General features: G+C 35.9%; 3 protein-coding genes across 5 annotated transcripts in view; 2 read left to right on the top strand and 1 right to left on the bottom strand.

The window, feature by feature from the left end:
* Window positions 1–790: 790 nt before the first annotated feature.
* TXNDC12 (thioredoxin domain containing 12) lies at window positions 791–9717 on the bottom strand. Its single transcript, XM_032217479.1, is given in 9 exon segments — window positions 791–1861; window positions 2911–2994; window positions 3091–3160; window positions 4021–4088; window positions 5939–5994; window positions 7027–7087; window position 8858; window positions 8948–9006; window positions 9009–9717. Coding segments are annotated over 9 exon segments (510 nt in total). The 5' UTR covers window positions 9040–9717; the 3' UTR covers window positions 791–1781.
* Window positions 9718–9730: 13 nt separating this feature from the next.
* BTF3L4 (basic transcription factor 3 like 4) lies at window positions 9731–19021 on the top strand. Its single transcript, XM_032217478.1, is given in 7 exon segments — window positions 9731–9970; window positions 13073–13136; window positions 13831–13944; window positions 14842–14971; window positions 14974–15042; window positions 15513–15572; window positions 17006–19021. Coding segments are annotated over 6 exon segments (474 nt in total). The 5' UTR covers window positions 9731–9970; window positions 13073–13082; the 3' UTR covers window positions 17053–19021.
* A 4462-nt stretch (window positions 19022–23483) lies between these two features.
* ZFYVE9 (zinc finger FYVE-type containing 9) overlaps window positions 23484–27617 on the top strand; it is a 94985-nt gene continuing 90851 nt past the window's right edge. For 2 of the 3 annotated variants that reach the window (XM_032218694.1, XM_032218693.1), the window contains exon 1: window positions 23484–23682. The gene's annotated coding sequence lies outside the window, so the exon portion shown is untranslated. Of the gene's footprint in view, window positions 23683–23722; window positions 23933–27617 lie in introns of those variants that run through there. The other variant, XM_032218695.1, reaches the window with a different exon arrangement.

The following is a 27617-nucleotide window of genomic DNA, read 5'->3' as shown; positions in this document are numbered from 1 at the left end:
TTATCAGCTGCCTTCAGAGTCAGACATCAATGAGGCGATGAATAGCTGGAGCCTGATCCCAGTGTGCGCATGCGCAGAGGTTGCCAGATGAAGGGAACAGCTAAAGAACAGGGGTCGACTTGGGAGTAAGGCCACAGGTGGATGATGAATGTCCCCCTCCTAGAGGAAATAAAAGAGGACCGGAAAGGGTAGCAGAGTTTGCAGGAGACAATCAGTTTGCTTAATTGGTTCATGACTCTCCGAGACTCCTTGCCAAGTTTTGCAGATTGGCAGCTCTCCAAGCCTGATATGTCTGTGACTGTAAATCCTCCCTTGAAAGACTTTGCTGAATGAGCAGAATTCACAGTAAATGAATAAAAGGAGTTTTGTTGGGACAAGGAGTTTGCTTTATGCTCTGGGGAAGCCTTGGTCAGAACATAGTGTAAGAAATATCTCACCATATATTCCATAATTAGCCAGGTAATTTGAACACCTTGAAGCAGAAAAAATATACATATCTTTTTGCTGCAATAAAACATCATTAAAAAAAATCATTGATCATGCATTACTCTTTCAATACCATTCCACTCTTACTACGAGTGGGGCTGATCTTCATGAGAAGAACAAAAGTTTTAGACCTTTAATGTTGAGAATTTTGCATTACCATTTTCACTATTGAACAGAAAGCTATTTTAAACTACAGATATAACTAGGCATAACCTTTAAGGAAATAAAAAAATAGGCACTCCCCAGTAATATAACATATGCTGAAAAGAATTTCTTCTTCTCAAAATGAAAGAGGAAATAAACAAAAATTTAATATAAAATTATTGTTCATTTTTCCACCGGTACAAAAATACAGTATAGCATGCTGAAATAAGGCAACCACCATAACATTCAGTGAGGGTTTTTTTTGTTCTAATGAAAAACTTGGAAGATGAATGCACCAATACATAAAAGCAAAGTTTATATAAATCAACCAAATGGAGTAACAGGCAATTATATGAAGAAAAAGTACACATAATCATATAATTAGTATTTGTTTCATTCTATTCCTGGAGCAAGCAGGAAATGAGGCTATACCTACCATAATCCTAATGTATTTGGGAATAAATCCTATGGAATAACCCTTGTACTAATACTATTAGTACTTAGGAATACTTAATACTCTTACTTTTGAGCAGACATGCATAGGATTGCATTGTTACGACTGCATTGTCTCTATAGCAGATTTGTATCAGTTTAATTTGAGATTTATAGATATTTAATCTAATTTAATCTTACTCAATTGGCAATTTACAATATGAGCATAACTCCCCTAATTCCAACCAACATGCATTGTGGGAATTGTATCCTAAATATGTTTAGCACTACGAGGATGAAAAATACTGGAATTAAGTTCATGTTAAAGGAAAAAAATTCACATATTCTTTTCTCAAAATCTACTAAGTTTTAGTTGTAAGATATTTTAAAAAGATCTTTCTGATTAATGCCCTTAACATAATCATATATATGTTCCTATAATTTGGCTTTAAATTCCATTGAAACCTGATTACTCATGCAGTTAAAATTGAAGCATTTATTTGTTAAGGTATTTGCCATTTTTTTCTTCTATAAATATCCATTTCAATGTAAAGAAGGGAGGACACAATACTTTTTTTGAATTTACTGTGTGAAAATTAGACAGCATTTGGTTTACTATCTACAGTATTTTTTTCAGAGCACCAACATTTTTATATGAAAAAAGTTAGGGTCACATTTAATTTAGATGGTGAGCCTATACAAAATAGATCTTCAAGGTATTATAATTCATCTCCAAAATGTTTTTTCTTGAAAGCATCCCCTGTTAGCTTCTCTTGGGCTACCTTCATCCCTTGGATGACTGTAATATTAAAACACAAGATATTCTTAGTACTTGATTCAATTCAATTAAAATGACTGAGCAAAGTTATATTTTTATAAGTTACTGCAGAAAATCTACACATAAATATAAGCAATATTTAAAGTAGCAACATTATCTTCATAATGCATTCCTATCATGGCTCATAAACAACTCTTTTTCTTGATGACTTGTTTTTCTTTCTGTCAACATTTTCCCAGACTGAAAGTCCTCAATTTATTCCTAAATGTGATGTCCGTTAAAAGGCAACTTTAAGAAATTATAGCTGCATTCATTTATGAAATATATACCCAGTCTTTTGTTTTATACACCTCAAGTACCATATATAGTTCTCTATTTTAAAAAATCAATTTACTGTTTTGCTAAACTGTCTAAGAGTTCCTATGTACCCAACACCGTTTTCTGATGTCCAGTTCTGGCCTTCCATGGGGCATCTGTCAGCTGACTCGCTTTCTTTGTTGCCTGAATCAACTTCCTGATCAGTTTGCCAAACAGAAATGGGAGGGGGGCTGGTAAATTCCTAGGGTGGGGGAGTCTAAGGAATGCATGAAAGCCTCTGCACTGAAAAGGAGATAACCACCAAGGCCAAATTCTTGGAGGGGCAGAATGTTTTCCCAAAACAAAAGGACTGAATGTAATTGGTAGACAGTTTTACTCCGGGTAGTTCATACGACCAGGAATTACTTTTTTTGGGATGGGCCAAATGGGATGGTTGACATTAAGTCAGCTCTCAGGTTTTCCCGCAAAAAAACACATATATTATATGCCATAATTAATATTCATAAACATCATTTTAAGGATGTCAAGGTAAGGAGTCCTGGAATGTACTGAACATCCCTCCAGGTGCTAGGTGGCATTTTGAATGTCAACTGTCAATATTTGTTCTAAGCATTTTAAACCCTTAGTGTAAGTTACTCAGAATACAAGCTCTGACACCCCCCCCCCCCAATCAGAAGCCAATCTAATTTGGCACTGCTATACAATTCAAGTCTCCTTTACCAAAACTCAATTTAGATGCAATTCATACATACCTTGATCAGCACTAGTATAAAAATACTTGTAGTTGGGGTTTCCTTTCTCATTTATGATCTCTGGATGGATCTTTCCACTGGGATCTGTGTAAAAGATCAATGAAAAATGATGATTGCAATCTGAAATGCATTTTTTTATCCTTCAGCACAAATTGATGAACAACCACATTTATATCATACCCATGAAAATAATTCTAGGAATGTAACCTCCATCAGGGCTAAAAGCTTCATCCTTAGGTTCTTCTTCATCCTGTAAATAAAATAAAGGTTAAAAAAATTACCATTTCTGCATGAATTCTTCTTAATAGCCTACTGTATATCAAAATCAGAAGGGCCATTACAATAGCATAGCAATATTTCATTACTCCTATGTTTCATATACAACATCTTCAGACAGATATGAGATAAGAAAAATCACTTTTTTTAAACCTAAGAGACTTGGTGCTATCAATAGACAATACTTGCTAAAAGAAATAAAGTTTTTCTTCATTAAGTCAATTACTTCTATTCTTAAAATAATTCCTTAGTTAATCTTCATTTTGAAACTTGAAACATCTTGAATTGAGGAACATATTACATCCTTCTTATGTTTATGAAATAGAAAATATTGTATATAAAATTTAGGACATGAATCATGCATTATTTACTGAATAATGCATTAAATACTTTTGAAGTTTTGAATCCGTCCCTCCCTCATGCCTTCAACAACAGCGGAGTTTCTGATATGCTTGAAAAGCACTTAAAATTTAAGGGAATTATTCAGAGATGTATTTGCTCTGAAAGTACCTATGCTGAATAGTAAGCATAGTCAAACATCAACAATGGATTACAGAAAATGATTTATAACATTTTGTTATTATGTATAAAATGCTTTATAATTTTTTATTGTTGTAAAATGTTTACTAAAAATGGGCAAAATTTTAATTCCAGAGAAATGACGGGGTCCTACATTTTCAATGCATTCTTTCAGTTAGCCTGTTTGAGGTATCTACATTGTAAAGTTTTTTGCTTTATGATGCACCTTTTCACAGTTGAAGGTTACAGACACAAGAGGTTTAGCAGTATATAGATAGCATTCAAACCATTCATTTCATTATTCTAGAAACTTACCTCGAGGTTAACCATCACAAATTATGGCAGCTCAGAGATTTCCTTTGATTCAGCAAACTTGGTTTTAAAGCTACTAAAATAAAATATAAATGGGGAAACTAATCATTAAAGATGCAATGTAGCAGGGCTGGATTCAGACTAAGTGGGAGGTATATAGATCCCTTTGAATCCAGTACTTATAGTTAGTAGTGAGTAACTAAGGGATACGACCATAATTTACATAAATACCAATATTTTTTCCCTTAATACTAATTCAGAGATAGAACAAATGGACATCTTTAAACTGAAAATGGAAGCATAATGAAATTAATACTGCATTATTTTTCTATTAATGCTTGAGGTGAGGTTAGTTAATTAGTGTACTAAACAGTTCTAGGAGTTTCTATATGAAAGCAATACAGATACGCTTTGACTTACAACAATTCACTTAGTGACTGTTCAAAGTAACAATGGCACTGAAAAGTGTGACTTATGGCCGTTTTTCAGTTATGATCTTTGCAGCATCCCCATGATCATATGATCAAAATTGAGATACTTGGCAACTGGTTCATAATTATGATGGTTGCAGTTTCCTGAGTCATGGGATCAACTTTTGCAACTTTCTTATAAGCAAACTTTCAATTCAATTTTCAATTTTAATGGATTTGTATGCTGCCCAATCCCGAAGGACTCCGTGCGGCTTACATAAAAACAGTTTAAAAAAAAATTAAAAGAATTTAAGATACAGACAAGCGAATTAAAAAGACACAAACTGCATTCGATCTTAATGGGGCTGAAGCACAATCAAGATCAGCAGCCCCAGGCATGCCGGAAACACCCAGGTCTCAACAGACTTTGGGAGGCCGAGAGAGTGGGGAGGGTCCGGATCTCAGGGAGTAGATCGTTCCATATGGCCGGGGCAGCTACAGAGAAGGCTCTCCCCCGAGGAGCCGCCAGGTGACATTGTGTAGTCGACGGCACCCAGAGAAGGCCCACTCTGTGAGATCTTATTGGGCCTGGGAGGTAATGTTGCAGGAGGCGGGTCACGGAGATATCCAGGTCCTAGGCCTGTAGGCTTTAAAGGTGATAACCAGCACCTTGAAGCGTGTTCGGAGACCAATAGGGAGCCAGTGCAGCTCACGGAGGATAGGTGTAACATGGGTGTATCTAGTACACCCAGTATCGCTCGCACAGGCTGCATTCTGGACCAATTGTAGTCTCCGAACACTTTTCAAGGGCAGCCCCATGTAGAACGCGTTACAGTAGTCAACAGGGAAGTCAGATTTACTTAACAACCGGGTTACTAACTTCAACTGCAATGATTCACTTATCAACTGTGGCAAGACAGGTCATAAATGGGATAAAGCTGATTTAAAAAAATCTCACTTAACAGAATTTTGGGCTCAATTGTGGTCATAAGTTGAGGACTATCTGTATACACACTATATTGATGATAAAATGCAGGTAGTCCTTGACTAATGACCATAATTAAGCCCAGAATTATGACTGTAGGTTGTTGTGGTCATTACGTGTCTCACCACATGACCATGACCAATTTTACAAACTTTTTTGTAGTGATTGTTAAGTAAATCTGATTTATCCAGTGAGTATTTTTTGCTAGAAACCAGAAGTAAATGCTGGAACTGGCATCAAGAACATCAAGAATCACAGTTACATGACTGCAGGCTGCTGTAAACAGAATAAAGTGGGCTATTGTGAAGTGCACAAAATGCAGTCATGTGACTGTTGGAGGGGGTCTGTGGCTATTTGAACTTCAAAATTGGATTACACTTTTTTGGGGGGGGGGGGCATCATAACTTCAAACAGTTGCTAAGTGACCGGGTCTTTAGTTAGAACTAGCTGCATGCTGTTTTCACAAATATTGCAAATTTCCCATCCAGTATTCTGTGAAACATCACTAATGTTGCCTGTGATATCTTACCTTTGCAAGCACCACACCAGGATTTATGAATTATTATCATGAGAGGCAATCCACTAAAAATAATTGAAATATACAATTCAAGTAATTATCAAGACAGTTCAATTCCAAGCTCATAATTTATTAAAGCTGTAATACCAAATCACCTGCCCGAACAAATCTGCACAACTCATAGGAAAGGACCACATTGATTGATTAAAAGTAATATTGGGATGTAATCAGTTGTTTAACAGCAGCAGTGATGGAGTTGGTAGAGTTTGTGAAGCCGAGAAGTATTAGAGGTATTCAACAGTCTATCTTTGGGAAGCCAGATTCTTTCGCATGGCAGAAATATTTGTTGGTGAAGTTATGGTTAGAAAACACTAGAGCGCTACACAAATCTGGGGCCATATATTGTATAGTTCAGTGAAACCATGAATAACTTCACTTTATTCTGCAGCAAGGTGAAATATTCTGATGTAAATTACACTACTTTCAAGCACAGATATAGTTACAGAATCTATTTTAAATAATGTTGGACTCCCTTGTAGCTTTATTTCCAGATAATATGCTTTTTGTTCTTGCTAAAAGCATTTCATTCTAAAACAAATGATAAGTTCTGTCAGATCCCATTGACTGGACTGGAGCTTACTTCCATATTAGCCCTTGGGGTGTTACTTGGAACCCTGGCACATTCTTTCTTAGAAAAGGTCTTTTTCCTTTGTCAATCTTTCGTGCTTCTTCTATCCATGCCTGTCTAAAAAATGGGACACAAGATGATGCTAGGGACTGCAGCAGGAAAGGAGGATGGAATCAGTAGAAATGAATGCATAATTATTTTCCCTGACAAAGGTTTATTTCTAATTGCTCAGACTTCGTGACTCTTAGAGAGCATGATCAATTCAGCAGTAACAGAGACTTCTGAACTGTGCCACATCAGCTGCATTCCATTCCAAGGCTTAGCGCTAGTACCAAAGCTTTAGCAACAGACATCTTTTCTCCAAATCCCTTCAGGTCTGAGTGCTGAAGTTGAAGTTCTCTGAATGCCTAGCGCTGACTCATACAACTTAGGAACATGTCTGTGCAGACAATTTAAGATTACAATATACCTGGCTGCAGCCTCCTTTTTCCCATCTTCCAGTGTTCTCCAGTGAATGTGATCTCCAAAACCTTGGAAGCAAAGAACAAATATATATTGTCTGGTTTAAAACACAATTGCCCCCAATCTTTTTTGCAACAGGGGCCGGTTTCGTGGAACACAATTTTTCCACTGGAGTGTGGTGGTTTTGGTTTCACTCAATCACCTGCCACTCACCTCCAAAGTTTCTAACAGGCCATGGACCACTATTGGTTTGTGGCCAGGGTTTGGGGATCCCTGATTTAAAACATTCATAACAGTATGTAAAAATATCCACAATGTGCAATTATTTAGGTTGGTAAACACAAATGACATTTTCAGAAAGTCCTCACTAACGCCATGAAATCTTACGAACTTATTATGGAGTAAGCATTTTTGTATTTTCATTGTACAACTGCATTATGTCCATTTCTTCAGAACTGGGTTAGTGAAACTCCACAGACAATCATACTGCCTCAGCATAGTTCTAAGTATATTATATTATTTATTTTTTTTACAGAACTTGTGACATTAAAATAAAGCTTGTTTTTAAGAGACTTATAACAAAAAGTTGCACAATTAAAAAAACAACCCTGTTTTTGATGCATTACAGTTTAAATGCATCTTAATGTTTTCACATATTGGAAACTGTGTACTTTATACACATTTGTACAATATTTATGAATACGAGGGCTTCCAACAAAGCCTTTATTGAAAACTTCTGTTTTTAAAATAACAGCTATAAGCAGCATTATTGGCTGCTTATACTAAAAAATCCATATTACCCCAAAGCATAATTAGAATAGTTACTTTTCAAACCTTACTTACAGAGTAAAACATTTATTTTTGCTAAGTAATTGCGAATAATTCAAGCTTCACAAAGAACAGAACTTCTTTCTTAGAATAATCAATATTATGTTATTTTTATATTTTCTTTCCCAAAGAAAGTATCACATTTGTCTTTGAATACAGAAGCTGTGTGAAGTTGTCATTGACACAAAGGATTGTGCTGCAATAGTTTCTATGAGGATTGTGCAGCATTGGTTTCTATTCTACAAAGCAAGTAAGCCTATTTTGAAATGAAGGTCAGATAGAAAAAAGCATTCTGAGAAACTATAATCAGCAACAGGAAAAGCAAAGAACTAAAATTTAAAAATAGTTCAGATACTTCAATCTATATTTGGCAGATAGCCCACAATCCCCAGGAGTACTTGTCAGCGAATAATAATACTTGGTGGAGCAGTAGTGGGTAGCCCCAGTCATTTCCTCTTCTTGCTTAAAATTTAAAGAAGTTAATTTGCATATGTGGCACTTTAAGATGTGTAGGTGGCTATTAGAGGTTGCTTATTGTTCAATGTATCTTAAATAAAAACCATGTCTTCTCACTTCACCTAATCATCCACTAAATAGAATTGATCCAATGGCAGAAAAAACAGGATATGATCAAGGAAATCCAGTTGAATTTCAATTGATAAATTAGAAGACATGCCCCATTACCTACTTTATTACCTTTAGTAACAAACACCTAATCGACTTTAATATTTTAGTACAGATTTAGTAGCTAAATGCAAAACGTACACATTAACAATTTTAGATTGTTTTTTTTTTAAATTTCAGAATAAGATCAAAATTATTGACTTGAACGTTGGAAAAGAGAAACATTTGGGGTAATCTCTGAACTATTTACAGTCATGTATTCTCACAAATCGTTTACCGACCATCTCGTGGTCTGAGTAGCAAATCTGTTCTCGATACTTCGCGGGATCGCAACTTAAATGGTAAGAATTACACGACAAACCCCAACATTTCGCAGTTGTTCAAACCCTCCAGCGCGGAAACTTTTGCTTGTTCAGCCCCCCCCCCCCCCCAAAGCAGAGGGAATTAAAAAGAAACAAGAACAAATGGTTTCTAACCTTTTCCAACGCTTTTTCAGCTGCAGCCTCAACGAACCAGTGGCAAAAGGAAGAAAAAGGAGAGGGGACAGCGACGCGAGATGAACTCTCATAGTGGCAGCTCTCCCGGGTTGAGTAGCCGGTCAGCTTCGCCGCGGAGCCCGATCAATCCAAGTCCGTGGAAAAGGAAGTGATGCTATTGGGGCGGAGCTGGGTGGATTTGTTCAATGTGGGTCCGGGGTAAATTTGAAGGAAACAAAAAGAGCCTTCTCCTGCTCTTTAGTGAAAGGTTCAACCTTCAGATGCAATCTATAGCTGTTTCTCAAGATCTATTTTTTTTGGGGGGGGGGGAGGATCGGAATATCATCTGAGCTGTTCGTTGCTTTGAATGGAGTCCAAAGTCGAATCAACGGCAGCAACGAGATTGTTATGTCAAACTTGTTGAAAAATACGACGGAGCCCATTCTGCGCTAATTTGAGCGCTAATGTATTATGTTCGGTGGGATTTACGTCCCTCCTTGCCTACTGAGTAGGCTTTGTTTACTCTCGCACATGTGAATGGGAAGGAGGAACTGTTAAGCTTCTGAAACTGGCAGAAGCTGAAATTTAGTCTGACCTCAAAGAACGGCGATTCCCGCTTCCACGGAAGCAGTTCCCGCTCAGTTCCCTCGGGTGCGAACCAGCTCCTGCGCCTTAAAAAGAACAAAGCAATGGATTCCGTTTGGTATAATCTAAGGAAAACCACAACTCCCAGCATCCATCGCTGTAAAAATATTTACTCCTACCCCACCCTTCTTACCCCCCCTGGGCGTGCACAGCAGACACAGAGACTTTGCAGTTGCCCGTAGCGGGAGCCAAGGAAAGATGCGGCTGCCGGCGCCCATTTTATACACCGGACTCATTTTATCCGCCAATTGGATGCGAGGGGCGGGACCATGGTCCCGTGATTCCAGACCTCCTGGTCCAGACCCCTCTCACTCTCTCAGCCCCTCACCGCCATCTTGTTGTTGCCGCGTGTTGCTTTTGGAAGGTCGTCGGATTGAGGTGAAAATTTCCCCGCTTCAATCCTCTGATGCTTTTGCGCCCACCGCGAGCCCGCAAGCCGAGCCGGGGGGCTGCTTGGCCGCGCGCGGTGCACGGTGGGAGGGCCTGCTGGTGGGCCGATGAGTGAGGGGGGAGGAGAGTGGGGCCTGGGCAAGGAGTTCGCCTCCGGGGAAGCCTGGGTTGGCTTATTTCGCATTCCCGGGACCCTTTGCCATTGACCGCTCGCGTTCTCCCTTGTTTTATGTGCTTCCGGTCGTGTGAATGCACCTTTTCTGCCGCCAACCCGAGACTAGCGAGGCGTCTCGTGGACCTTTCGCTAGCTCTACCTCCTCTTCTCCTTTTCTAAGGCACAACAGTGGCGCTTCTTCTACTTCCCTAAGTGAAGAAATGTATATTATATTTTTCGGTCCCAGGATCTCTCACCTTCCTGCAAAGTCGCACCTCATCCTCTTTCCCTCGGAGGAGAAACATCCCCTGGATTCCCTCCAACTCTTCCCTCAGGACAGAAAGCTTCCCTCTTTGGGTTGGGAGTGGGGCTTTCGTCAGGCCTCTTTCACCAGCTTTGGGCTCTGGAGTTGTTAGTATGCCGCTATAGATTCCTTCACGTATCTCTAGTTCTCTCCTAATGGCTACACTCGTTTTTTTTAAATTTTGTACGACTTGGTTTTCACTGTCTTTTCTCCAGAGTGTATTTTCCCCTTCGTGTTTTGTATCTGGTTATTGTGATTTTATAAATCGACATCCTGCTGGTAGTAATAGAAAAAGAGGTCGTTAGGTGTATGAAATAAAGCATGTTATTGCTAATTATAATTATGAGTAATATCAATCTTTATGACTAGGATCATAATGACTATCAGCAGTTAGATTTCTTTGACATGCCAGGTACCAAAGTAGAGAAGATTTTGGCCTTCTTAATAGATGTCTATTTTTGCAGGAATAATATATTATACCTCCCCCCCCAAGTACTTTCTGTACTTCTTTCACCTACTTTGGGTTACAGATGTACTCCTGATTTATAATAGATCAAAATAAAAATCGTTCCACTACAGTACATCTTCCTTTTTCATAATGTGAGCAAATTTGTATTTTCAAGTTCACTGACAAAGGAATTATTTTACCTGTTTCTGAGAACATCTTACTCACTGCCTTGAGTGGGGGTTTAACTATATAGGGCCCTTTTCTGTTTCACTGTGTAATACACTCTAATTTTCAATTACAGATATTTCAGTTCTGCAAAGATTTAAGTCAATTATTATCTTAGAGCTCTATAGGTCTGGTGGAATATGACATTTTGTACTATAAGGAAAAAATGCATCCTACCTTTCAACTTGCTGGAGCTTAACATGCTCTGCTAAGCACAGAACAGCATGGTTAGCATTAAAGGGCATGTCATTGCTAATCTAGTGGAAAAATCTCTAAACTATAAGTAATGTTAGGATGATTTGATTGATGATTATGTGCTGAAGTTGGTTATTTTAACTTGGCTCGTTGGGAGAATGTTGGGAAATAGTGCAAGTGCAGGTAAACATAATGATATAACTACAGGAGATTCTAAGAAATTCCACAGATATTGCAAGAAAACAAATGACAACACATGTATATAACATGGGAAATTTAATAGTATATATTTTATCAATCGGTGTATTTTTTTATAATGTATTCCTTCCCATAATCATTAAAATATAAAGAGTTAACAGTTTATAACAACAGTCAAGTCAGTCTTTTTGAAAAGGTTAAATTGTAAAGCAGGGTCTTGATTCCTTTTATAAAAGTAGAAAAAAGAGCTCCATGCTATTCCTTTAAGGCATGCATTCCATGGCTGGGGAACTATATGTGCAGAGTATTTCGACCTATAGATGACACTCAGGAGGGATATTTAAAAAGACTTCCTTGATGTTTATATTTGTTCATGTTTATTTCAAATAAATACCTCTCCACATATCAAAAGTAAAATGCTGACATTGGTACTCTTGTGATTCACTTATATGTAAGCATAGTTTTATAGAAAGGATACTAACTGGCTGTGTTTATGGGTTTTCTGTATTTTTGTAGCTATACATATACTTCCCCAAACCCATCTAAATTGTGTTAGAATTCTACTGCACAGTGAGTCAACATATGAATTGTATAATCATTTCCCATCGATTAAAGGTAGCCTCATATAGCTGTAGATAAATGACCATTTATGAGTTTTGTACCATAAGGGTGATGACCCTTAAAATGCTGTTTTAAAATTCATAATAAAAAGATAAATACCAATGTAACTAACCTGTATTTACATTAACTTTCCATATTCTGATCAAAGCATTTTTTATTTCTTTAATATTGTAGCAAGAGCAATAAATGATTTATAATTACCTGGACATATGTGGATAAATATGGACTTAATTCTCATTAGTTTCCATTTTTATGTGATAGAATTATACGAAAGTGTTTTCCAACCTTTCTGGCTTTGCAGACCAGCGGTGGGGAGGGGATGACTCCCTGCAAGCGGCAGGCTAGCACTTGATGCTCCATTTGTACAAGCAGCGGGCACACATGCCAACCATTCGTGCAAATGGAGCGCACACACTCGCCTGCTGCTCATGCAAGGGGATTGTGTAGACACACACACTTGCCATTTCCATGGCCTGGTTCCAAACGTTCAAAGCCAGGTTGTGGTTGCAGCCCAGGGGTTGGGGACCCCAGTTCTACTGCATTAAGAGGAAGAACTTTTCTTTTGCTTAAAATAATAAATCATATAGGGTACATATTCTTCCTAGTGTATATTTTATTCTGTATCAGTGAATATGTGCTATATACTTCACAGACAAAACAAACATTGATATTAAGGTCAGTGTGTCAGGGCAAAGCCAATTAGAATTAGGAGTGAAGGTAGAGCGTGCAACGCCCTTTTCCCTTTCTGATAAAAGACAGTCATGTTCCAGTATGCTTTTTTTCTCCAAACAAACTGGGGTCCAGGAATAAATATGGATGTGTTTTTCGTAAATTGCTCATGTTTTATGATATTAAACAGATAAACTTGATGTTTTGAAAGACAATAAATTTTTAAAAATGAATTCTGGATTTGTCATAAACCTAGCTAGTATATTTATTTTTCAGATAAAGCAAGATGAATCAAGAAAAACTGGCTAAACTTCAGGCTCAGGTCCGAATAGGTGGAAAGGTATGAATAATGAACATAGGAATATTATATAAATTATAATTACTGCATATATTTGTGTAGGTAGATACACATCTAGGTGGAAAATATTTATAATAGGGATTTGTTCCACATATCTATTTTCCACAGGCTGTTGTCCATTCTGATGTGTTCAATAGTTATACAGTAATCAGGGCTTCCGTTTCTTTTTTGGAAAAAAAAATGCAAGTTGCTGTTCAATGTTAGTATCTAAAAGCAGAACTGATTTTCTCATGGAAAGAGCTAGTGCTATATATTACAACCAATAGACACTATATTTCCTAAACACCCATTAGTAGCAATTTTTGCTCACATGAGATAGAAAAGAGATTGTATGACCTCTAGTTTAATAGCAAAACAACAGAGCCTGCCCCATAAGTAGAATTGCCCAGGGATACAAGGACTGCACACAGACCACATACACATGCATTTAACATATGACCACGTGCTGTAATGATTGAGATGCTTTGGCAAAAACAGGAATAAATTAGAAATTTCAACTGAGTTGGATAAAAATCTTTTGAAATGGTTTCTTGTATAGAAAATCTCATGCTGGAAGGCATTTTATTATAGTTGTAAGTCCTTTTTGATTAAAAAAAGTGTATAAATAACTTTTTAAAGTAAGTAGATATGAAATATTTGATTTGGAAATATTTATGTATGTATTTTTGTGTCTCAGGGTACAGCTCGTAGAAAGAAGAAGGTAGTCCACAGAACAGCAACAGCTGATGATAAAAAACTTCAGAGTTCACTTAAAAAATTGGCAGTAAACAATATTGCTGGCATTGAAGAGGTACATCAATATTAATATTTTATGTTATATTTGAATGCTTCTTTTCATAATCTTTGCAATTGTAATTCATTTCTGAAATGCAACATTGTTTTAAATCTGTGTGAGAAAGGGAAACATAGAAAAACCCTATTCTAAAGTTTGATTGTATGTTAAGTCTCTGAATGTCTGAAAACAGGCCCCTTGGTTCTAGCTTTATTATTTGAAGTGAATACATTTAAAATGATTGGTGTTTTAGGTCACCTGTCAACAATACAAAGTAACCAGTTGCTTATAATTTAGATAAAGAATAGCGAGTAGTATTGAATCAGGTCTGTAATATTAGCATGCTTTACATTCATGCTGAATGTTAAATTGTGTTGGAGGAACCGTATGGATATACACTTTCATAGGTTCAATATTTTTATTAGAAGTAGGCACTGAACATGTAGTAACTGGGGTACATCCAGATTATAATACATATATTAATTTGAAATAGATTGAAAAGTAATTCTTTAAATCTTTTTAATTTTTTCAGTAGAATCAAAATGCAATAAAACAAAGCTTGACAAAATGGATTTGTATTAATTTTTAAGCCTTTGAGGTTAATTATCATATTTATTTTGCATTCCTCAAAATAAAGGAATCACCATGCTAAGAAATAAGTTCTGTCACCTGAAACATACCTATTAGGTATTAATGTGAAGGTTGTTTGCTTTACAAAATTTTATAGTAAAAGTGGTTTGGATTTTATATTATATATACCACGGTATATAAATGTGTTTCAAGCTTAAATACCTATATCTTATTACCTTATGGATGTTTATTTTTATAGAATAAAATTATTTGTATAATGATTGGTTATATTTTTGGTATATTACTCCATATGCATAAGTTCTAATAAATCTATGTTTAAAACAGGTGAATATGATAAAAGATGATGGAACAGTTATTCATTTCAACAATCCAAAAGTCCAGGCTTCACTCTCTGCAAATACTTTTGCAATTACTGGTCATGCTGAAGCCAAACCAATCACGGAAATGTTACCTGGCATTTAAGTCAACTGGGTGCCGATAGTTTAACAAGTCTTCGAAAGTTAGCGGAGCAGTTCCCAAGACAAGGTAATTATTACATGTATTGGTTATGACTGATAAAAAGAGACAATAAGAGTTGCCTTGAATTGGAATTAGGTTGCAGAACATAGAGTTATAGTAATAAGATTTATTTTAAAACAGAATTAAATATTCATGAAATCTAGTAACAACTTCATAAAAGTCTGCAAAGGAATAATTTTTAAAAACTTAATTTGAATTGCAAAGTTGGGAATTTTGTTCTGAAAACAAAATAAATGAAAGAGGGAAGCAAGAATAGACTTAATTTCTTCTGTAGGCCCAATCAAAAGTTACATCAAAGGTTGGTGGAGAGGATCCTTAAAGAGTTCCATTCAGTGAAGTGAAAAACTACAAGTCTATACTTGAAAATGTTTATATAGACACAGTTAGCAAGCAGTGAATTTGCAGCAATTTTATAATCCAGGTAATTAACTATATGAATGTGATTTCTTGAAATAAATTAACATTTTATTTTCTAGTGTTGGATAGCAAAGTACCAAAATCGGAAGATATTGATGAGGAAGATGATGATGTGCCTGGTAGGTTTGGATTAATTTGAAAATAATTTACTTTTTACTGCATGACCTTTGAATAGGCATATGATAATTCTAGCCTTAATTTGAAGACTGTTCCAAGAATGGAAATTGTAAAAGAAATCATTTCATCAGCATGACGCACAATGTAAGATAAGGTATATATCTATAATAATGAGTAAAACTGAGGGTCAATAGGTTTGATCTATGAATAAAAGGTACTTTTTAGAAACAAGCACAGAATTTTGCTACATATTATTATGAAGTACAGGAAATCCCTAGGTTAAAAACAAGTTCTTTAATAAACAAATTCGATTTAAATCAAATTTGTAAGTCAAAACTCGAGCTCATGAATGGTCTATTAGTAAAAATGGTAGATGGTGTTTTCCTTCCTTGAGGCGACAAACCACTGAAGCCATGAAATGTTTTTTATGAATTGTGGAAAACTGGCTGTATATTAAATACAGTACAGTAAAAACATTGGGTAACTTCAGATTGTTGATTCATAGGACTATTCCATTTGCCATTTTTTATAATAGGCAGCTTGTTCTTAAGTATAAGTTGACATTCTTAATCTAGAGACTGCCTGTATGAATGTACAGTGGTACCTTGGTACTCAACTGCTTTGAAACTCATCAAATTTGGTACTCAACACATTTTGACATGAAAATTTTGTCCCAGTAGTCATTGTTTATTTGGTATTTGATGCACAATCTAGAATTTATCAATGTTGTTTTTTGACTCACATTATTCCTTATGGGAAAAATGTGTTTGGTACTCATCATTTTGCTACACAATGTGTTTCCTAGAACCAATTACTATGAGTACTGAGGTACCACTATATGTTATTGGCTCCATAAGAATTGAATCTAGGAGCTGTTGTATTATTTAATTTCTGGATGTTGGAGGAATTAGAATTTGTTTAATGAACCAAAATATGCTATATTATAATATTCCTTAAAAGCAAAATATGTTTTGTAAGCATTTATAAGTTAAATCAAGTTTAATTCTTCAATTACTAGACAATCCATGACCCATTGGCTTATTCTTTCAGAGATACTTATTTACGTAAAACAGATAAACAGAATGACCTTGGGCAGCCAAAAAAGCATGGGAGTGAGAGTGACCTCCTTGTGGGAAGCTGGCAGGGAGCATCGGAAGTCACAGTTACAGGACTGTGGCTGACTATAGTGGTACTGCAGCAGCCACAACCTTGTGAATACAACTGGTCTGAACATCCTTGAAATATTATTTCCAAAGTGAAATGGGGCTTGCATTTCATTCACATTTTTAAGTTAGCAGATTTCAGTTATATTGATTCATTGAAGGTTTCAGATAGACAGGAGAGTTTTACTAGTATATAAATACTTTAATCCTCTATATAATGCATTTTTAATAACAATGTTTTTGAGCCTATTATATATTTCCATCTTTTCCAGATCTTGTAGAAAACTTTGATGAAGCATCAAAAAATGAAGCTAATTAATTCATTAATAGTTCTGGAAGTTGACATGGACTAGATTTAAGAAATCAGCTGTGTGGTTCCAAAGTTTACAAAAACAGCGAACATTACCCGTTTAATAGTTCAATAACATAAAATATTTTGTATTTTAATTATGCTGTTTGTTCAGCATTTCCTGTCAGTTGATTTTTGCATTTTGCACTTACTTCAGGATCTACCTTTTCAGTTAAAAAGAAAAGACATTTTCAGTGCAGATTAAGGTGTGCGCGTGTATGTGTGGTTCCAAAGTGTGTGAATGTATGTATGTCGCTTAACGTACAGTTGAGGAAATTTGAGAGCAGATCTTGATTTCCCTTCATCCTTAAAATAGAAATAAAAGAAAACTTTAATTTGGCTAAAGTAAACTATTGAAATCAGATATTTCTCGTAAAATGAAAAAAGTAATAAATTGGGGATGCCACATTACCATTTGGTTTTAATTTCTGTATTAATTATTATATTTACATATGTACTTGACCATACTGATGGTGTATTTGTGTAGTTTCTCATCAGCTTCCTTTTGGTTTTAATTTCTACCAAAGGCTATCGGTATGCATGTTTATTGCAACTTTTAAAAATATTATTCATAAGAGCTTCTCTTTTACTGTTAAAAGCTCTCTTCATGTTCATCTTAATAATAAACTTGGGTTGCATTTTCATGCTATCAGATACTATACTCGGTCTTCAGTGAGGCACCCTGATTCTAGGTTGAGCCAAATATCAATGCTGCATCCCTGATACAATTTTTCTTGTCCTCTAAGAAACTTGGTGATATACATACTTACATTTACTGAGATAAAGATTGGAGGATATATTCTACAGCATCCACTGCCTTGGTTTTTTTTCTTGGTACACTATCAGCTAGCCCCTCTTCAAGATACTGTGCCTGATTTGATTTCTATCTCAGCTAGGCAATACATTTCTTAGCCTGGGTGTCTTTTCCAGTAGGAGTATCTGGTTTTAATAAGGGGTTATCAGGTCTGTTCATATTTTCAACTAGAAAATAGTGCATTGTAATGTACAGGTAGGTTATTTTGTTAAGAAATATAATAGTCTATTATAATAATAATTTTGCTCCTAAGAGCTGGTAAACTCTTACTTTTGGACACTAAAATCAGGAAATGTAACTTGGAATACATAGAATTCATAAGGAAGAGCTAAAATTAATTTCACAAATGTATAATCCATCAGTTTTGAAGGTAACCTTCCTTACATTTCTCCCGCATTATATTGTGGGTTGATAATGTATTGCAGTCACTTCTGTAACATGAGCCCTAATTGTTAGAACATAGTAATAGTAAATGCTCTGTGAAACTCTTTAAACAAAGGTGCTTGATATAATCTTTGCAGTTGAAGCTCTTGGTTCTTTAAATAAACTTGATGTATTTGCAATGAAGCATCATTGTAAATCTTGTTGAGGCCAATCAGGGTTTGAAAAAGCCTTCTTTTCCACAGCTTATTTTGGTATACTACTTAGATATATCTGTTTTTTTCTGCTGATAAATGCACCCAGCAACTATATTTTGAGGCAATACAGCATTCTAATAGTATCAGGCTGACTTCCCAAGATATATTTTGTAATGGCATCTGATCTGCTCACTTGATTTTATAGATTTTCTTGTTCTATTTTATATAATACATGGATCTTAATAAAATAATTCGAAGGAGGTGATGTTCCCTTGTGTGTGAACTCTTCAAACAGCAGAACAAAATATGGATGCACAACCTGTTTAATTAGTAATACTTTTACTGTGCCTCGTTTTTGAAAATGTATTCTCTTACTGCAGAATGTACATATGCAGTTGATATACTTTTTATACTGCTTTTGCCATAGGAGAACATCTAGAAATCTCTTTGCAGGGAACTTTTACTAATTAATGTAATGGTCATTTAAAAGTTCATAACAATGGAATTACCATGTTTGAAAAAGATAATTTAATGTAAAGTATTGTAATTGAAAGACCTGTTGATTTCTTAATGCTTTCTTTTCCTGAGGTATTATAAAATATAGAAACATAATTAAACTGATAATAACTGAAGATATAGTCCATTTTAAGATTTTGATTATATTGCCCAAATTTCATTTGCTATTTATCTGGGGCTATCAGCATCCTGAAATAAATTAAGCATTTTAGTTGTGATACCATGAGAACAAATGCAGTGATGCTAATTTTTCATTTGCTCATTTGTCCATAACAAGTAAATTAGTTCATCAAGTTTTTATTAAGAGCAATGCAGCAATGCATCTATGAGGCAGGTTACAGAAAGATTAAAACATTCATTGAAGTATTTCTATAGGTTCATAGCTTAATATATTAAACTGATCCAGTGATTTGTTAGAATTTACATAAATACTTTAAATTTATTGTAAAGACAGATCACTTCCAAATTTTTAAGAAACATTCTTCTAATCCTAGTTAAATGTGAATTATGGTATTAAATTATAGTGCTCAGGTTTTAGCTTGTCAGCAAACTTGTCAATTACATTCATATACATTTAGTATATCAGTGTCAAGAACTGATATAAATATAGTGACCAAATTCACATAATCTGAATGGTTGATTATATATATTTCAGATTATCTCAGCAATCATACAGGGAGTAGGTAAATTGTGGAACATCTAACATGAGTAATCACTTTGATTTTGCCTTTTATTGGTCCTACAAAATTTCAGTATTTTCTTTAGCAATAGCTTGAAATAAACAAAACTTATTTAACGTATTTCTAGCTATTTTCAATTGATTTAATGTTGAAGGAGAAAAAGACTAGATGGTTTAAATATTAAAAAGGGCTGCTTGTATCCATATATACTCTATTTGGGACAAAAAGATTTATGTTTAAATATTTTCCCACAGTGCAGTTTCATTAATGTAAAAAGACCGACCACAACATCTTTGTTGATATAGAATAGTAAACCAGGGTTATTAAACCACAGTTTGTTGAAGAAGTGTTAGACACCTGGTTTAGAAACACTAAAGATAACACAAAGGTTTGTTCTTGCATTAGGCTAAAACCAGTCAACATTCATTATCACTTAATATGTGTGAATAAGACTTCTTTGAAAAATAGATAATGTCTCATTTGCTGACTATATTTCTCATGGTATAGGGATGCTTGATGGCACTACAAATACTAATATGGGCAACTAGATGGAAATGTGAAGGAAGATAATGTTTACTAGGTTGCTTATTACTTTTAACTGGGTGGTACTTAATTGGCAGCTTGTTTTTTCCAGAACTATTAATGCAGCTTTCCACTACTGCCCACGTCTATATTAAGAACCTAATTTTATTGATTTCCCTGATTGTCTGAATTCTAAGCAGCAGCCTGCTTAAGAAAAGTATTAACTTATATGATGGTATCATAACAAACATAGAAAAACATCTGACCCAAGCTTTTATCTTCTGATTTTAGATTTCCCTGATAATCACAATTTCACTTACTGAAAGATGTGCATTCTCTTATTAATATTGTTTTAAAACATTTATTTGAAAACAATTAATTCAACTATTAATTGGTCCCATTTACTAGGATCAGCTAAAAGCCAGAAAACAGGGCTTTATTGAAATCTCTCAATTTGAAAATAAACTATTTGCTATCTGTGTAACAGTCATCTGTTCCTGCAATCTAAAATGCTAGCTTCCTTGTCCTTGTGCAAGAAAAAGCAGGAAGTGTGCAGCAGCCATGTATCTGCAATTAGTATGAGAGGATATTTATTGGGAATATTAGTTCTGCCACCTATCAAGGGAACAATGTTCACAGTATTTGAGTAAAAAGGTTTAGGAATGTGCTATTAAACTATTGATTATATTACAATTATTTGTACATCACCACTTAAAGCAGGTCTACAGTTTCCAGTAGCACATCAAAATAATAAAATCCAAAATAATAAAAATATTAAATCTTTAAATGTTCTATAAAATCCTTTTTGTAAGAGCAAACAAGATCCCAGCTCCTTAGCATTACTGAATGTGCATTCCTTTGCACCTTTAATTAGGTTTAAATTACATTAAATGCAGAGGATTTACTTTCAAGTTAATGTGCATTTATAATTGCACATGGGCAATTACAATTTCAGGATCACCTATGAAGGGTTTGCTTTTATTTGAATGGAATTGCTGATCTCTGTGTTTGGTTATTATAAGTTGCCCAGAATTGCAGTGAGTGTGTGTGTGTGTATATATATACATACATACATACATACATACATACATACATACATACATATATATACACACACACACACATATATATACATATATATACATATACATATATATACATATATATACATATACTGTATATATATATATACAGTGTGTGTATATATATATATTATATATATAAACATCAAAACCTATATTGGCACCAAACTATTTTAAACAGTGGGACCACTATTCCACCTGTCTGCAGGAGGAGGTAATAGAACTTTAGAATATATTCCATAATTATTCTAAAACAGCTAGTAACTAGTAGCAACAAACCAACCTCAATGATGCAGATAACAGAAACCAGGTCCTGCACAAACATGGATGGGAACTCATACTTGCTTTGTCAATACTTTTGTAGCACTTGTATCACATCATCAGGAAACACTCCTCCAATGTGGCCATCCTCCATCAGCAGAAACAAACCAGTCTCTACATAATAACAGAAATTGCCATAATCTGACATCAGAAATAGTAGCATAAAGTCAGCAGGGAACATTTTAACTCACTAGAATCTTCTTTGACCTTAGAATGGCTTTCTTTGCCAAAGGAAATCACAAAGGCGCATTTCATTGCGAACCCGAGCCATGTTTTGTCAGATTTAATGCCTTTTCTCACAGATTGAGGCAAACTGCTCATTACACTAATGATTAATCAGCCATCCTATGACTTTTCCCCAAGACTTTTGTAATTGTCTTAATCATTGTTTTCTTAGTTATCACTCCCTGTAGGTAATTCTGTCTCACTACTGCTCTCTCTCCTAACAAATGCAATATACAGGATACAATATACAGGATATACTCCTTTCTTATAACTTTATGTATCTGGTGGCTGAAATCTAAGAAAACACTTTGTAATGTATTAGTTTGCAAGGCACCTCAATAGTTTGGCTTTTGATCACTATTCCAGAAGTTGTTTTTACATAGAGCCTTTCCCTACTCACTAAGTTAAAGAGTAGCTACCTTCCTATTCTTCAGGCAGCAGAAAACTGTTGGGTACTGACTTGAAATATGTGAAATTTGAATAGAAAATACTGTAAAAGGATAAATCAGTTACCAAATTTTCAAAAGTCAGATTCTTGGAAGACAACATATTTGTCAGGGCAAAAGTTACAGGTAAGTCCTTAACCATTTTTAATGAGTTTGAAGTTATGTCATGCTGAAAAAAGTGACTATTGCAGCATCCCCACGGTCACATGATCACAATTTGGGTGCCTGGTAAACTGGCATGTATTTACAATGGTTGTAGCATCCCAGGGTTCACTATATTGCAACCATCCCAGCTGGTTTTTGCAAGCAGGGTCAACTCGGAAGCCAGATTCATTTAACAATGATGTGTTTTGCTTAACTGGCAAAAAAAGTTGTAAAACCAAGCGTGACTCAATATAGTGCTTAACAATGGAAGTCATAATTGTGGCTGTAAGCACTATCTATACAATGTAGACACATGCTTGGTGTGTGTGTGTGTGGCACAGGGACAGCTAATTTAAACGCTAAATTCAGATGAAAACAATATGCAGAATGCATAGATGTTGATAACAGCTATGAAGACCACAAAATCTGGAGTCCCTGCAAAAAACAAACAAACAAACCCGACGAACATTAGAGGGCAGCAAAAGGACACAGAAAACCAATTCTGGGCTGTTGGTCTGAGCTCAGAGCTTGGCAATTTGGTTGCAACCAAATTAATAAACTCGGAGCTCAGACCAACAGCCCTACTACCAACCCGAGCTTACTACATCCAATACATTTCAAAACCAATTATTTCTGCCTTCTAAAGGTCACCGAAATATATGTTGCCCCAGGTCTGGTAGACCCCACCTACCCCCAGAACAGAGCAAGTTGTCTTTTTTTTTTTGTAGACAAAACTGCCCTCTCACGACCCTTCCTCAGACGTGTGTGTTTTGTTGCAATACTCCGGCTCAGAAACCCTCACAGATAAAAACGGCAGCCTCATGCGGGTCTCCGCGGTGGAAGTCCATCGGGGAATACGAGGGGAGCCGAGCGAGCGGAGGACGTGCAATTTCGCCATCTCATCCGCGGCGTCGCTCTACCACGCAGCCGTGCGCCGGTGGCCTGAGGAGGTCGGTCAGGCGCTGGGCTCGTGCCGCAGTGCCGTGCACCGCCTCTGGAACCTGACAGGGGGCGCTGGTTATCGGTTTGCTGAGGTAGCTTCCGAATAAGCTTAAAGTCAGCCAAGCCCGCTGGCCGCCAGCGGCCGTCGCGGTTGGGAATTGAGGGACGGGCGGGCGGGGAGCCTGGTAGACTCCGGGTCGGCCTTTCTGACGCTCGCTTTTAGCGCAAGGCCCCGCTCGGAACAGAAAGAGGGCTCATAGCCCCGGGAGGAATCTCTTTGCCATGCAGGCCCGGCGGCGCCTGCTGCTGTTGTTGCCGCCGCATTCGGAGGTGAGCGAGGCGCCGGGTTGCGTCTTTTACCCATCGTCGGGCCGCTAAAGGCCGGGCTAACCTTCTCCCTGGGCCCATGGGCGGGCATTATGAGGTACCCTCCTTTGAGGAAGGAGCAGTTCGGAGATGCGTATCTCTGCCGGGCTCCCTCGAGAAGCCAGGAGGGATGGTGGTGGAAGAGGAGAGGAGGAAGAGGAGAAGGGAATCCCCCTCAGACAAAGGTTGGGAGCCCCTGAGGGTTGGGATTAAGGTAAAGGCGGGATTTAAACGGAGTAATCAAAAATGAAATAATATTTTTTTGCCTCAGATAGGAACTCCTTTCCTAGCGACTTGCGCGTCTCTCGTAAGTCTGAGGGAGGTCGAGCCGAGACCTCGAAGGGAAAACGGGGAAGCTCGTCCCCGCTTACCCTTTACTCGGGGCAGATGGCTCTCTCTCCCCTTTACAGGGCGCTTACTTAACCGCCTGAAAGTTTGGGGCTTCTCTTTATAGTATCTTCCTTTGGGTGGGGGGATTCCCCACATCTAATGCCAGCCAGAAGACGTGGCAGGCACCCCCAAACAACACTTGCCGTCCTACTTAATCTACTTATTTTGCTCCTCTAATACAGCCAAGGTGCCTCTTTGCAGGACTCTTAGGGCATCGTTTTCATATTGTTTGTTTGCATTTTCGCCTTTGCATTCCCGTTTTTTTTTCATTTTTTTTTGCTGCTGATTATAGCTCATTATGCCTGCCTGACCCAACTTTTGTAATGGTAAATTTGGCAAATATTGTATTTGCTGATAAAATGGCTTATTTTGCCCAGTTTGCACTTCAGGTGCGTGGAGCATTACAGCATTCCCATACAGCACTCTCAGCTAGAATGGATTTGGGGAAGAATCAGTTAAAGACTTTACATAATGTAATGCAATGTATGGAAATGATATGTATTCTCAGTTTTGATTTGGGCTTGTAACATCCATCTACTCTCCTTGTAATTATGGGGAATATCCACACTTTTTGTTTTGCAAGAAATAAAGTGGTTAAGAATCATTTTTTCTATAATCCTTAGATCTTTAAGTGTAAACAAATACAATATTTATTATTTGTGAGCTCATATCAGGTTTTTTTATAGAAATTACATAGTTTTAATAATTAACTGATAGAAATATATCATATGTAAGTTCAAACCTTAAAAGTAATTTTCTTCAATTCCTCCTTAGTTCTTTAAATAGTTTCTGACAGGTGGCTGAAATCTTTCTATTGCTTAATATCTCTTACTACCTAAACTTTTTCTTGTAATATTTAACATGCATCTTCTTTCTTTTAATTTCAACCTGTTGGTCCTTATCCTGTTGTCACTTTTAATAGAAAAGTAGTCTAGTTTTCAATGTGGCAGCCTTATAGATCAGTCCTAGCATGCTAGCTGCAGTATTCTGGGAACTGAAGTCCACACATCTTAAAATGGCCAGGGTTGAACAATACTGTTATAAATAATTGTAGTCCATTATCACATTTCCATTTGTCATCTTTTGTTTGCAAGGTAAACCTGTCCAGTTCCTTTAACCCTTCCTTCTTGGGCTTAGTTTCAGAACGCTTATCATCATGTTGCTTCTTCCCTGAACCTGGTGCAGGTTGTTTAAATCCCACTAAAATGCAGTGCCTAGTGTAGTGGCCAGAAATGACCAAAACATTACTATCAGAGTGCAATGGAATTATTACTTCCTAATAGATGAAATGCTTCTGAGTATCAAATCATCTGTGTTAGCTGTTATGTGCTGAAGTTTAATTGTAGTGCTCCAAGGTGCTCTGCATCAAATCAGGTCTTCCCAACCTTGTACCTTTTTATTTAATGTTTCCCACCAGGATCAGGACCTCAAACTTTTCTTAATATTCCCCTACTAGATATGACACAATGTTTAAGCATACTAAGATTATTCTGAACCATGATTAGCCATCCCCTGTGTTGGTATCATTAGCAAATGTAATAAACATTCCTTCTGTACCAACTTTTAGGTCATTTAGGAAGACATTGAACAGCGCAGGGCCAAGACCCTGAGGGATCTCACTCAGTACTTCCCATCAGGATAATTTAGAAATTCTCTTTTGGTGGATGGGTTGTACAACTGGTTGGTCCAGATTATTATCCAACCAACATCTTGTTCTTAAGGATATAATTAAAAATCTTGTTAAATGCTTTACTAATAATATGGTATAATCCATTTACAACACTTCTTTTCTTAACAAACTTTCATCGCCATAAAAAGAAAAAATATTAGTCTGATATGACTTGACAAACCTATGCTGTTGTTTTCTAAGTCAATGTCTATTATTTTTTTGAATATTTAAACTATTTGCAAAAGTAAAAAATTAACTATTAAAGTAGGCTATTTTTATCTTTTATTCTATTAGTTCAGCATGCATGAAAACATAGTATTTATTTACTGCTCAATGTTCTTCCCCTTTTCCAGTAAACTTTCTAGTATATTCTAGTCTAGAAATGTATGGATAAGACTGTTAATTATTTTTTAAAAACCGTTCAGCTCTGTCATAAGGCTTTCTCGTGTAAATCAGTAACATAATGGGAATTTATAGCAATTGAAATGTAGAGATTTGAATTTATGGTCCTGGATAACCATAAATTCCCAATCCTGGGTTTGATTGTATTTCTTTTAATAGATACATTCAAAACCTGAGATTGGGTAGCCATGATTATAATTGAAAAATGAAAAATGCCAACCTAGATAAATATTTAAAAATAGAGTAGAATAAAAGTAAATAAGGATCACATAGTTTTTCACACATTTCTGAAAGTAAGAACAATACTTCTGCATAGTTTCTGAAGAGAATTTTCAATCGAGGAGGGTAATGGTACTGAAGCCAATAGGATGTGAGCTTTATTGAATACTATAGTATTTAATTTGAGTAAAAATGTATAGGATTATTTTTCTATTTCTTTATATTTGTTCAGCTCTGATTTGAGTGATCTACTTTCCTTTTTTCAGCATACACACTACTTATATTTATCAGGGTCTGTGTGCACAGTTTATAAGTTTAACTGGACACATTGTACTTTATTCTTTTCAGTGTGGTTAATGGATAAGAATGTGCTTGCAGTTTTTTAGTATGTTAGATCCTGATTATGCTTTATTAATTTCTCCATTATCCAATCTTGCCACATTTTTCTTTATTTAGAAGAATAATGTATTGATTATGTGTTCTGATGATTGCTAGGGACACTAGAGCATACAATAGAAAGAAAACATAGTGATTGTAATGCATTTTCCTCTAACACTTTACATTTCATGAATATTAGCCCCAAATTAAGTGCCTTTTTCATTAGCCTACTTTTAAAAAACTACACTGATGATACCAGTAACTGGAACATTTCAAGATAGTATCAAATATAAATGGAGTTAAGAGAATTCTAGAATACCAAGAAAAATAAATATTGTTGAAAGTATTTTTCTGAGAAATTCAGAACAAAGACAAATTGAATAATTACATTTTTATTCCAATGGTACTGGGAATTTTGTACTGGGTAATATATTCTGAAATATAATTGGGGATGCTTGGGTGTGAATTTTCAAACTGAAATTAATCACATGTAAAGTAAAATGAGAATAGAGAATAATCTAGTTCTTTGAGCAGCTATATTTGTTTGATGAACTTCTATGATGAAAGTATGAAAATATTTTTGTATGTACATTTTCCTTTGAGTTTATCTCATCTATTTTCCTTTAGCTTTTTGCACTGATATAAAATGGAATTAGTCAGAGAATGACTAAATTAGATATTCACATGAACTTTCTCTAAAATTTAGAAAATTAAATTTTATCATTCTACATTTTGCTGTTATCATGTGTTTCTTTTTCTGTTTTGTCATGGCATTGGAAGTAAAACCACATATTTACTGCTTTATTTTAGGCTTTAATTGGGTGCAGGCCCTTTGTTGGAT

This window comes from Thamnophis elegans, chromosome 5, assembly GCF_009769535.1.
Source record: "Thamnophis elegans isolate rThaEle1 chromosome 5, rThaEle1.pri, whole genome shotgun sequence".
Lineage (NCBI taxonomy): Eukaryota > Metazoa > Chordata > Lepidosauria > Squamata > Colubridae > Thamnophis > Thamnophis elegans.
Note: the sequence above shows the minus strand (reverse complement) of the source record. Positions and strands in the feature narration are given on the sequence as shown.